Source organism: Capricornis sumatraensis, chromosome 10 (genome assembly GCF_032405125.1).
Source record: "Capricornis sumatraensis isolate serow.1 chromosome 10, serow.2, whole genome shotgun sequence".
Lineage (NCBI taxonomy): Eukaryota > Metazoa > Chordata > Mammalia > Artiodactyla > Bovidae > Capricornis > Capricornis sumatraensis.
Genome location: NC_091078.1, coordinates 15,402,688 through 15,415,420, shown reverse-complemented (window position 1 = coordinate 15,415,420; position 12,733 = coordinate 15,402,688). Strand labels below are relative to the sequence as shown.

Below are 12,733 nucleotides of genomic sequence, written 5' to 3'. Positions count from 1 at the left end.
TGCTGGACAGACAGTGCTCCAGGGTACTGACCTACCCAACTGAAAGTGAGGGTGTCTGTGTTTAGGACTGCAAAAGAGCTTCCTGGACTCGGGATACCGGATCCTAGGAGCTGTGGCCAAGGTCAGAGAAGCCTTCCAACCACAGGAGCCTGACTTCCCACCTCCTCCACCAGACCTTGAACAGCTCCGAGTAAGTAGATCCAGATACATGGGGAGAACTGAGCAGCAGGGTGTTGGGACTGTAGAGGCAGAGAGGTAGTCTGCTCTGGAGCCTCTGTCACTGAGTAGCTTTGTTTTATTTTACTTGAATCTCAAAGGCACAACTCAGCTTTCATTCTTGAATCTAGGGGAGTCCTAACCCAGTGCTTATGCATTGGGTGTGCTGGGTAAGTGGAGAGTCTGCGGTGTTGGTCTGCTTTGATGGGGAGTGGCTGGAGCAGAGGAGCTGGCTATGGTCAGTGTGAATGTAATGAGTAATGAGTGAGTGGGGTAGGCTGGTGAGGAGTGGGAAAATAGCCGTATTGGAAATAGCTTGTCCTTAGGAATAGCTTATCAAGGCAATAATTTGATTTAATGTCCTGATTTACTTTCCCATATTTAATGTCCCAAGTTTGCTTTCCCATATTTAAGTTTCTAAATTTGTTGAGGAACAAATTTGGGTGATTGTGCCCATAGCTAATGACCAGTGCTTCCCCATCAACACTTCTTTTTTGATATGATTTGATTCTTTCCATCTGATGGACTGTGGGTGGGTGGTTAGAGTCAGGAGATGGCTGTTCTGGGGAATGGATTCTTATGGGATCAACAGAGTCCTGAGATTTGGAATCAAGAACTTAGAAGTCATTTGGTCTAGACACCCCTCATTGGTAAATGAGGAACCCAAGGCGCTGGGGAGAAGTTCCATGCTTATGCAGCTGCCCCTCAACTCTGGTCTGAAATTAAGACCAGAACTTATATCTTCTTTGAGGATCTTTGGCTTGGTATTGCCATGCATACCTCCCTGGGATATGTCCAAAACAGTAGCTGCTAGTTTTTTGTGAAGAAAAAAGGAAGAAAATATGCTTCTGTTGAGATTGAAGCAGGTGGTCCTCATGCTCAGTGTGGATGATTGTGAATGTGGGTGACTTTTCTGGGGATGCTTTTTATTAAAAAAAAAAAAACAACAAACTTGTTTATTTTAAATTGAAGAATAATTGCTCTACAATGTTGTTTTGGTTTCTGTCATACATCAACATGAATAAGCCATAGGTATATATATATCCCCTCCGTCTTGAACTTCCTTCCTACCTCCCACCCCATCCCACCCATCTAGGTTGTCACAGAGCCCCAGTTTCAGTTCTCTGAGTCATACAGCAAATTTCCATGGCTATCTACTTTACATACGGTAGTATATATTTCCACGCAACTCTCTCCATTCATCCCATGTCCACACATCCCGACCTCCCCGTGTCCACAGTCTGTTCTCTGTGTCTGCATCTCCACTGCTGCCTTGCAAAGAGATTCATCAGTACCAACTTCCTAGATTCCATATATGTGTTAATATATGATATTTGTTTTTCTCTTTCTGATTTACTTCACTCTGTGTGATAATGCTCTAGGTTCATCCACCTCATTAGAACTGACTCAAATGTGTTCCTTTTTATGGCTGAGTAATATGCCATTGTATATGTACCACAGCTTCTTTATCCATTCATCTGTCAATGGACACCTAAGTTGCTTCTATATCCCAGCTATTGTAAATAGTGCTGCAGTGAACATTTGGGAACATGTGTCTTTTTCAGTTATGGTTTTCTCAGGGTATTTGCTGGGGATGCTTTTTAGAGGAAAGGAAAGAATTCTAGTAGGGTAGTTCCTAGGGCTTTGCTTATAACCTAGCAATTCTTTCTTAGCTGACAGATGAGCTTGCTCCTCCCAAACCACCTCTGCCTGAGGGTGAGGTCCCTCCACCCAGGCCCCCACCACCAGAGGAGAAGGATGAAGAATTCCCTGAGCAGAAAGCCGGGGAGGTGATTAACCAGCCAATGATGATGGCTGCCAGGCAGCTCCATGATGAAGCTCGCAAGTGGTCCAGCAAGGTAAGTAGTGAAGCTCTTCTTGTTGAGAAAGGATGAAAAGCCAGACACACAGCCTAGGAAGAGTCTTTGGAAAATCACCCTCTCTCTGCTTTGGTTTGTATTGTTGCCAGTAGCAGGATCATCTTCTTTCTTGTGACTTAGTGAGATGTTTCTGGTACTTGATGGTTTCTCCTTCTAGCAGCTCAAGTGAGAGGACACCTGTGTTTGAGACGAAGGTTCCTTTCCTCTTTCCTCTGGAGTATCAGCTCCCCTGACGGTGGACATTTAGTCTCTAAGAAATTTCTCTTCTTTCTTGGGGTCACTGAGTGTTTTTAGAGGCTCTCTTGGTAATTCTCCACACTCCAAAGATGGCACAGTCTTCTGTGGGCTCTGCTAGAGCTATATGAAATAGTTTCATTTTCCTTCTCTTTTCTCCTAGAAGCAGATATTTGGTTTCTTAAAAGCTTTGTCCTTTGTCCTGTTATCAGAATCATCTTACCCTTCAATTCAAGACAGCTTCAGGGTAACTCCAGCAGATCTGGAAGTGTAATGTTAACGTGGTCGGTGAAAATGTGGATGCTATAGCAGTCGTGCCCCATGAATAACTTTTGCCTGCGTGTGTGTGTGTGCTCGGTTGTGTCTGACTCTTTGCAGTCCCATGGACTGTAGCTTGCCAGGCTCCTCTGCCCTTTCAGTTTTCCAGGAGAGAATACGGGAGTGGGCTGCTATTTTCTCTTCCAGGGGATCTTCTCCACCCAGGGATCAAGCCTGTGTCTCTTGTGTCTCCTGCATTAGCAGGTGGATTCTTTACCACTGAGTCACTTGGGAAGCCCCTATTTGGCTCTAAATGATGAAAAGTGGGTGGTAGCCTTTCTAGATAAGAGTTAAATTTATTTGTTAGTTTTAAGTTAGTTGTGTTTCTACTATGACCCTACATCTTTATTCCCAACACCTATTTTCCTTTTTTCTTTTTACACTCTCTGTCATCTCAAGCTCTCGTATTGAATGTAGTTCCCAAGGGACCTCCCGCACATGCAGCTGATCTTGGGTTTTTTTCAGGCTGGGAATTTGACCTTGTTTTTTTTAACTCTGTATTTTTCTGAACTGTTAGCTGTGAGTCCAGCTTCACAGAAGGAATGGTGACCTTGCTGGTGTTGGACCTGACCTGTGGACTTACTTACAGTCATGTCTCTCCAACTGGGGCATGCATACCCCTGGGACCGTTAGCAGAGTCCCAGTGCATGTGGGGAGTTGAGTGGGGGTGACAGTGAAGGTTGGTTTTACTTAAAGATTTTAAAGAAAATTTATTTATTTATTTGGCCATACCTCATGGCCTGTGAGCTCTTAGTTCCCTGACCAGGGATCGAACCCAGTCCCCAACAGTGAAAGCGCTGGGTCCTAACCACTGGACTGCCAGGGAATTTCCTAAAGAAAATTTAAATTTCATTACAATAAACCCAAATACATTGTTCAGAGGAACACAAAATATACATGAATTGTAAAGATAAACATAAAACTTGAGGGGTGGACAGCATTGGCCTAGATGTTTTATCCTACTCTGCTATTTGTCACCAGAAATCCTTAAATCTGACTGTGTCTGGTCGTTTGCCTCTGGGGGTTGCTGACTTCAAGCTGTGTGAAGTCAGTAGTTACTTGAACCATGTGTGTTTAGGGAGGTGGGGAGTGGGCTGTGTTTGTGTTTCTATCAGTCTGTCTTTGTACACTTTGGGACTCTGAACCCCACCCAGAAGGAGTAGGCTGGCCTTGCCTCTAAGGAATGGGGATGAGTCCTGGTTGAGACAGTTTAGGTGAAAGGATTTAGAAGGTACCTACACCACTTGTTGGTGCTGAGTCCTCCAAGTTAATAGTCATTTTTTGGAGGCAGTCTTCCTGTGCAGATAAAGATTTTTAGGAGTTGTAGCAACCTCAAATAAAATATGACACAAACTCTTACTTTCTTTTGGTTAGAGATGTTTGTAGTCTGAGATTACATACCCTGAGATGTTTGATATAAAGAACCCATGTTTGCCATTCTTTATTTTTTATTTTTTTTGCCATTCTTTATATCAGTGGTTTGGCTTCACTGGGGGCAGTTCCTTTCATTTTCTGTCTCCCTCAACCTATTTTTAGCATCTGATCTCCCTGCTTCCTCCCTGGGCTTTCAGAATCCCATCCCTGGTATTAAATTAATTGTCTCCCCCAACACACACAGGTCCCATTGTCTCATGGGCATCAACTTAGAGCTCCTCTGAACTCAGCCTTGGTCAGTTGACAAGTCCATGCGTTAATTATCTGTGAACTGTGTAAACTGAGTTTAGGCTGAGAGCGATTGGAGAGATTTAGGTTGTACCCAAAGAATAGCTTGCTGGGGCACCATTAGTGATAGATGCAAAGTGAGGTTGTAAAGTGCTGTCTCTGAGGACCTCAGACAGGGACGAGTGCTCTGAAGTATGTTTTCCCTAAGGATGCTGGGTGAGGTGTCTTCCCGAGGCTCCCTCTAGCTGAGTGACTGGGGGGTATTTGATAAGCCCTCTTCACTCAGAGTTGTGTTTTCCTTTCTTCTTTCCTGAGTTGATATCTGTTGCTTCCAGTTTATCATTTTAGATTCTAGGACTCTTAACCTCAGCAAGAAAAAAAAAATTTGTTCTGGCAGAGCTGACCCAAGACACCTCCTGTGTCCAGGAAACTGCAGGACAGTGTCCATATGAGCCAGCAGGGTTTTCACTTTGTTCTCTTCAAAGCAGCTTGTGTGGCCGCATTTACTTTTCTCCTCTGAATTCCTTTTAAAGTTAATAGGCTACTGTTGATTGTTTGTTTGGCTTCTAAAAAATGTTCTGACCCGAGAATTACTCTTTGGTAGTAAGTGTATTAAAAAGGAATGCCACTTTCTTTCTTTGTATAAATATGTCTCTGGAAACCTTTGCTACTGGAGTAAGCAAGCCTCTTTCCCTTGCTACGAGCAGATTGGTGCTGGAGGCTGAGAATTCCCTTTCTGCGGAGCTTGGCTCATCTGACTCCTGGAGGGAATCCGTTTTCTTTCCCATCCTAGGCCAGCTTGGGTTACTAAACCAGCTGAAGCTCAGTTTCCCAAGCCCTACTGCTCTTACTAACACTGTCCCTGTTTCTCATCCTTCCTGCCATCGACCAAGCCCGGTAACCCAGCCGCTAAGGTGGGTATAAGTGTTGTAGCTGAGGCAGAGGCGGCTGATGCTGTTGGGTTCCCTGTCCCCCCTGACATGGAAGACGATTACGAACCTGAGCTGCTGTTAATGCCATCCAATCAGCCGGTCAACCAGCCCATTCTGGCCGCGGCTCAGTCATTGCATCGGGAAGCTACCAAGTGGTCTAGTAAGGTACTGATGAGCGCCCCCCAGTGGGCTGCTCCCTATGCATCCGGCCATGTGCAGCCTTGACACACTGCATCACTCATGATCTGTGCGGGTCCTGTGAGTCTGGGCCGGGCGGGCATCTGTCTGTTTGCACCTTGTTGTTAGGGCTGGCTTCACAAGTTTCATAGGTCTGCTAATGCCAGATTAATTGGATTGCATTCATGTTTGGGGGTTAGAGAGAGATGGGGTCACTTTTTGAAAGGATTCCTTTTCTTACTGATCTTGTGGCCGACATTGGAACCTTAAACCCCTTGGGAAGCTGTGGATGCGTCTCTCAGTGACTTTCAGGTCAGGAACCACTGTAGACCATTAAGAGGTCATCCGGCCTGATCATTGGGCTTTGCCTGCCCCCCACCCCCAGCTCCTCTCCGCTGACCTCTCACTGATGGCTCTGGCAGAGTTGATCAGTGGGAGAAGCAGCTTTACATGGCAGGGTTTCTGGGGAGGACTGCTTGCTGTCCTGCACTTGGCTGTGTGGCAGATGCTGGCCTTATTGGGTACCCACAGGGAAGGGAGCTTCACTGACTGCTTGATCAGGGGTTTCAGTGGGCCAGGGTGTGGGAGTGGGGAAGAGAGAGGGCTCAAGGCAGGACAGGAACCAACAGAGCTCTGGCCTTAGGGAGTAGAGGATGGGATCATTACATTTTCCCCCTTTGAAGGTGGCATGTTGCAAGAAGAAAGGTTTTGAGGAGTGATGCGTGATAAATAACTAACCCTGGCACAACACTATCCTCTAACCAAGGTCATGAAATCCTGGAATGATCCCAGGTCTGCAGTGGAAGAGGTGGGCCTAGCCAACCTTGTCTAACGTCCTCCTGTTCTCATGAGTTCTTCCCGTAACTGTGTTCTCTCTGGCCTCGATGACTGCCTGGGAGGTTACACACCCTCCTGTGTAAATGAGCAGCCACTTCATGGTGCCTGTGGATGCCTCTCACAGAGCACCCTGCTGTGGCATGGTTTGCGTATGCCTCACTGCATTGTCTAGAAATTGGAAAGCATGAGGGGAAAAATGCATAGGGCCTGGCCTTTTAGGTAGTTTTGAACACTGCATTTATTATTTTTGCTTGCTATCAGCCAAAAGATGAGCCTTTTGAAGGCATAAAGTAAATTACTTGTACATTATGACCCATGAGGGTTATAATGAACCAAAATGCCAAATCTAAGATAAGCTGTGATTAGTTGCAGGGGTTCCAGTTACAGCTTACATGATTTTTATTTTCCCAAAGCCTCCCCTAGCATCCTCTTAGCTGAAAGTTTCTTTAATTGAAGCCACTTAGCTGAGGGGACCGAAGAATTGATTTTGGGTCTTTTTAAACGTGAAGAATGAAAATAACATGTTCCTTTAGGCTGACAGTACAAACAAGAGGCAGTAGAGAGAGGGAAGGAGCTGTCTCGGTCAGAAAAAAATATTTTTCACCAAGGCTAATAATAGTTACTTGGGTTAAATTCTAGTTCAGCAGCGGCAATCCTTGGCTGCTATCTGTAACAAGGGTAAGGATGAAGAGGATGATTTCAGCATCTGGAAAGGCTCATCTGTATTTTTCCCTTCAGGCCAACTTTACTGCTTTCCCCCCACAGAAAGGAAAATGCCTGTTTGACCAATTCCTTGGGCCCACTCCCATTTTATTGACATGATTAACCTGGAGATGCTGAAGTGTTTGTTTAGTGCTATGCCTGGGGCTCACATGTTGCCCTTTCAGATTAATATCCAAGTCCTCCTTTTTTCGGTCCAGTGATCTCTCTCTCTCTCTCTCACTCTCACTGAATGCTAGGGTGAGTGCCCTGGCTCACTCTTCTCTTCTCCTCTGCTGTCTGTGTATTCTCTTCTCACCTCCCAGAGGGCTGCTAGAGCAGCAGGCTCCCTCCTCTCTTCTCTCTGCTTCTACTTCGCTCCCTAACTTGGCCAGAGTATGGGCTGAGCTCACTCTGTGTCTTGCTTCTCTCCAGGGCAATGACATCATTGCAGCAGCCAAGCGCATGGCTCTGTTGATGGCTGAGATGTCTCGACTGGTCAGAGGGGGCAGCGGCACCAAGCGGGCACTGATTCAGTGTGCCAAGGACATCGCCAAGGCCTCAGATGAGGTGACTCGGTTGGCCAAGGAGGTTGCCAAGCAGTGCACAGATAAGCGGATTAGAACCAACCTTTTACAGGTACTCAGGAAAAGTGTGTGTATGTGTGTGTGTGGTGGGGGGGAAGAGGGGGAGTGGCAGGGCTGGGGAGAAAAGCAGGAGAGAGAAATCCGGGTGAGCAAGGAGGAGGAGGCACCTCAGAATGGAAAGAAATAGCAGAAAGGGGAAATATGCATGTGAGTTTGGGAAAGACAGAGTTGGAAAAGTTTATTTCTGAATCAAATGAAAGAATTTTAATGCTTCCATTTCTGGACAGAGAGACTAGACTTATTCTAGGGGGAAAACAAATGGAATTCTGCTGCTGATATATTGAATGCCTTCTGCATGCCAGCCACTGAGAGTAAGAGGTAGATAAGTCTTGCCCTCAAGGAGCTTGCAGGCAAGAAAAACATAGAAACATACTCAATTAAGTTTTCTTTTTTAGGTTTGCGAGCGAATCCCAACCATAAGCACCCAGCTCAAAATCCTGTCCACGGTGAAGGCCACCATGCTGGGCCGGACCAACATAAGCGACGAGGAGTCTGAGCAGGTACGTACCTGCTGCTTCTGATTTCTCACCGGTAGCTTCTGTGCCTCTTTATGGTGATTTAATTCAGCCTTGAGGAATGAGTATTCAGGACATGGGACGGAGTCTTCAACTCTCTCAAAAGGGCATCTATGTTGGAGAGATGCATCAGAAATTTGGAAAGGGAAGTGAAAAGCTCTTGTGCAACTTTTGTCATTTTGCAAATGAGAAATGAGAGTTAGGGAGGTTGAGTGAATCAGCAGCAGTTAAGACTCCACTCAGTTCTTTTTCTACCTGGAATAGGCTTGGCTCTTTAGAGGCCTCTAGTGTGTGTTCAGTCCTGCCCACTGGACCTTTTCGGCTGGAGAATTTCTGCTTCCTTGCCCTCTGGATGATAAGTACCTCAGGGAGGATGCACAGTGCTATCTTTTCAGGGGCATGAGGTGGTTAGGCCTGTGGTGAGGTGGAAATGACATCTCAAAGGAGGTGCTTCTCTTTTGTTTTTTTGACAGATATTGAAATAAAGATGGTGGGAATGTTTGCTTAAAGTGTTTCTTGTATGTATTTTGGCAATCACAGTTTGTTCTCTTCCCTGCCTCCTGGAAATGTGGCTCAGGTCTTTCAGAAAGCCATCATTTGGACACCTCTTCCTCTCCTAAACTCCCTCCAGTAGGCTGTGCTGTGAGCCGGACTTCCAGTTTCTTCTTATGGAAGACAGCACATCTTTTATTGAACTGCCCAGACAAGGCTTATCATACATTGGAATATGTATGTGGCACCGTATAGTGTGCTATGTAGAGGAGTTAACAAAAGACACAGTCCCTCTCCTTGGAGAAGTCTGGGCCAGGAGACAGAGGGTAGGAGCACTTGACAGGAGGCAAGGAGGCTACTTCTCTTAGGGTCAGTAGTGCTGCCTTAACTACCATGTTTTAATTCACTAGCTCTCACCTTAACCCTCTCGTCCCCTAAACCATGCAAACTGGATCTTCACCTGTAACTTCCGTGTATTCTAGGCAGGGTTTGGGCACTTGGCTATTTCCTGTCAGGTGATCTCTTCTGCCCCAAGGAAAGGAAATAGAAAAGACAAGGAAGGAAGGGTAAGACTCAAGAGTTTCCGACCTTATCATGTAATCAGTTAACCAACAAAAATGTATCTTGGGAGTGTCTACTATGTTCCATTAAATATTCTAGTAGAAAAAGAAGAAACTGACAGTGTGGTAGAATGGAAGAGACACAGGACTGCAAGTTAGAAATTTGAGGCCTTATCCTGACTGTTGTGTGAGTTTGGCTGGCAAGTCTCTGAATCTTTTTGGGCCTCAGCCTCTTTGTTGACCAAGTGAAAAGATTAACTGATTGGGACTTCTAGTCCATAGTCATGCCTCTCAGAGCCCATAAACCCTCTGATATTGCATTCACAAATTTTGTGAGCTTTTTCTTCTGGGGAGAATCCACAGTCTTCATTAATTTCTCAAAGGATCTGTAGCTCAAAAATATGTAAGAATTTAAAAAACTACTGGGTTAATAGATTGATGTTACTAATGTGATCTCAGTCCTGTATTTTTTATGTTTAGAAGACTTACTTAGATTTTCATGGATTTATAAGGTGGTTGGTTGATGTGATTACTTTTTCATCCATTAATTAAATATTTATGAAATGCCTCATGTGACAGGTACTGACATAACACTAAAATACAGTAGAGAACAAAACTGACAAAAATTGCTGCCCTCATGTTACTTAAATTTTAGATAAAATTAGATAAAACATCAGATGAACAACCTAGATAAAACACAGTATATCAGCTAGTGATGATGAGTTCTATAGAGAAAAATGAAGACAGAACTGGAGGATGAGACACACTGGGAGTTGGGAAGGTGCTTTGTGACTTAAAATAAGGTGAGCAGGAAAAGCCTCAGCAAGGTGATAACTGGGCAGAGAGATCTGAAGGAGGTGAGAGGTGAGCCATTGGGATACCTGAGGGAAGAGCATTCTAGGCAGAGGGGGAGCCCAAGGCAGGGGCTTCTTCAAACATCGGCAAAGGAGTATACACTAGATGCCATCTGAGAGTACAGTCCACAATCAGCGATGGTCCAGTTTGGGGTTCTTTTTGGTGATCCAGCTATAAACCACCAGTGACGCCACGTGCAGATGGGGTAGACTGCATTCCATTCCTGGCTTAAGCCTGTTTCAGAGGCAGGGCTCCATCAGGGACTCTTGAGTAATGGAGAGCTCCTCTTTCCTTGCAGGCCACAGAGATGCTGGTTCACAATGCCCAGAACCTCATGCAGTCTGTGAAGGAGACTGTTCGAGAAGCAGAAGCAGCTTCAATCAAAATTCGAACAGATGCTGGGTTTACTCTGCGCTGGGTTAGAAAGACTCCCTGGTACCAGTAGACACCTGGTTGAACCTGGCTAACACAGAAGCAAGCCCCTGCTGCACAGAACGAAAATGATCTGGTCCCAGGAGCCACCCAAGATTGCTGGGGGGTTGAAAGCCACCATCCTGGCCTGACATACAAATTAGAAAACATTTACACTCTTGTTATGGACACTGAAACGTGTCTCCATTATAAGGCCTGTATTCTCAAACACGGCTTTACTTATGCACACTCTTTCCCAATAGGCAGACTGGGTTTCTAGCCCATGGACTTCACATAAGCTCAAAATCCAAGAGTGAACACTAGCCTGACACCCTGCTCTGCCCTTGTTCCCTAGAGGACAGCTCCCTTTCCGCCTCTACCCTCTCATTCTTTCCACTAGGCTTCCAAGACCCAGGGCCAGGCAAGTCAGTTAAGAAAATCACTGTGCCTCCAACATTTGTTTTGGGCTTTCCATGTTGCTGCTGACCCTGCCTGCCTCTCCTGGCTGTGCTTCCTGGGTCTTTTTCAGATGTGAGCTTCACTGTGGCAGGGGAAGGTGGCCTCTGGGGAGCCCCAGCTCGTGGGGCCTGAACTCACTCGCTTCCTTTCCCTAATTCAATCCTTCTAGTTTCCCACAGAACACAGCCAAATTTCACTTTGTCAGGAGGAAATCACTGTATCATGTGGTTCTGTCTTTACCTCACCCCAGAGCAGTGTCTGTGCTAGGAAACCTTTCCGTCCCATCCCCTGCCTTGACCCGCCAAGGCAGCCATCCCAAGAACACACTGTGTGTCCTGGTGCTCTCTGCCACTGGAGAGGCAGAGTAGCCGGGGCGTGGCTCTGCCCACCCTCCTGGCAGGGCCACTCCACGCTTTGTCACTGCCTGCAGAGGTCTATGCTGAGGCCTTATTCATTCATTCTTAGCTCTTACTGTTCTTTCTGAGCTGAAATGCTGCATTTTATTTTTAACCGAATCATGTTTCCTGTCCTGGCTTTTGTATTCTTCCCTCAAACCCTTCCTAGACAAGATTTTAAAGATAAATGTTTGTTTTGTAATTTTGGAAGATCCTTTTTATCCTTTTGAAATTCAGTCCTGAGAATTGGTGCTTGCCCCCAGGAGTGTTTAATGGAAAGGCAATCCTGTCTGAAGGACGCTTCCTACCTAAGGGAGGTGGTACTTGCAGACTGGAATTCTGGCACTCTGGGGGATGAGTCAATGGGAAATAGTCCTCAGAAATTCCTACCTCCCTTGGCCAACAACAACCAAGTCCCTTGCAACCTCCCCTCCCTCCCAAGTACAGCTGTTCAAGGGAGTAATGGGTATAATATTTATCACCATAAGTTTCCTATTAGCAAAGTGAGAGAAGGGAGCTTTTCCTTTCCTGTACTTTTCACTGCTGTCTAAGCATTCCCCAGCACATGAAACTGTATTTCTTCCCAAAGCCAGAACTGGATGAGTAAAGGAGTAAGACCCTTGCCTGAATGTCCTCCTCACCTCAAATGTGTGTTAGATCCTAACATCGAATGTGTAAAACTTGTCTTAAGTTGGTACTGTACACTCAGGCTTCCTCTATTACCTTTTAACTGATAATGATTTTCAAGGCCCTCGGCATCTTTGTATAGTTGCTTAACTGATATAAATGCAATATTAATGCCTTTAAAGTATGAATCTATGCCAAAGATCACCTTTTGTTTTACTAAGACTACTTAGAGGAAGTAAGAAAAATCATGTTTGCTCTCCAAGTTCTTCCAGTGTTTTGAGACACTGGTTTACACTTTACGCCAATGTGCTTTTCTCTAATATCAGTGCTCAAGACACAGTGAAACAAATTAAAAAAAAAAAAAAAATCCCTGAATGCTGATTAGAGATATCACCACTGAAAAACTACATTTATAAGCCAGAATTTGTTATATGCAAATATTTTCTGCCTCTTCTGTTTAAAACAATAAAGTACATTTGTATAAAGCTTTAAATGATGGGTATGTTATTTCAGCAATAACTTAAAAAAAATCCACGTATTTATCTCTTGGTTGTGCTGGGTCTTCGTTGCTGCACGGGGGTTTTCTCTGGTTGCGCTGAGCAGGCCACTGCGGTCCTTCTGTTGCTGTCGAGCACAGGCTCTGGAGCGGGCATGGGCTCTCATCGTTGTGGTACATAGGCTTAATTTCAGCAAGAACTTTTAGATCAGGCTTCAATTTTGTTCTGAAGAACAGCAAGTGAAGCTAATCCTCAAAAGTGAAGAAACGAAAGATTTTTATTTAACCCAGTATTGTACTGGAAGAAGTAGAAACCAGTGG

The 12,733-nt window shown here is 45.2% G+C and overlaps 1 protein-coding gene across 2 annotated transcripts in view; it reads left to right on the top strand.

Annotated features, from left to right (window-relative positions):
- Positions 1-12,350, top strand: part of VCL (vinculin) — a 111,757-nt gene extending 99,407 nt beyond the window's left edge. Inside the window, exons 17-22 of one of the 2 annotated variants that reach the window (XM_068981703.1) lie at positions 66-190; positions 1,890-2,075; positions 5,204-5,407; positions 7,391-7,594; positions 7,998-8,102; positions 10,323-12,350. In XM_068981703.1, the coding sequence (XP_068837804.1) occupies positions 66-190; positions 1,890-2,075; positions 5,204-5,407; positions 7,391-7,594; positions 7,998-8,102; positions 10,323-10,469 (971 nt within the window). In that variant the 3' untranslated portion in view covers positions 10,470-12,350. The remainder of the gene's footprint in view (positions 1-65; positions 191-1,889; positions 2,076-5,203; positions 5,408-7,390; positions 7,595-7,997; positions 8,103-10,322) is intronic. The other variant, XM_068981704.1, reaches the window with a different exon arrangement.
- The last annotated feature ends 383 nt before the right edge of the window (positions 12,351-12,733 follow it).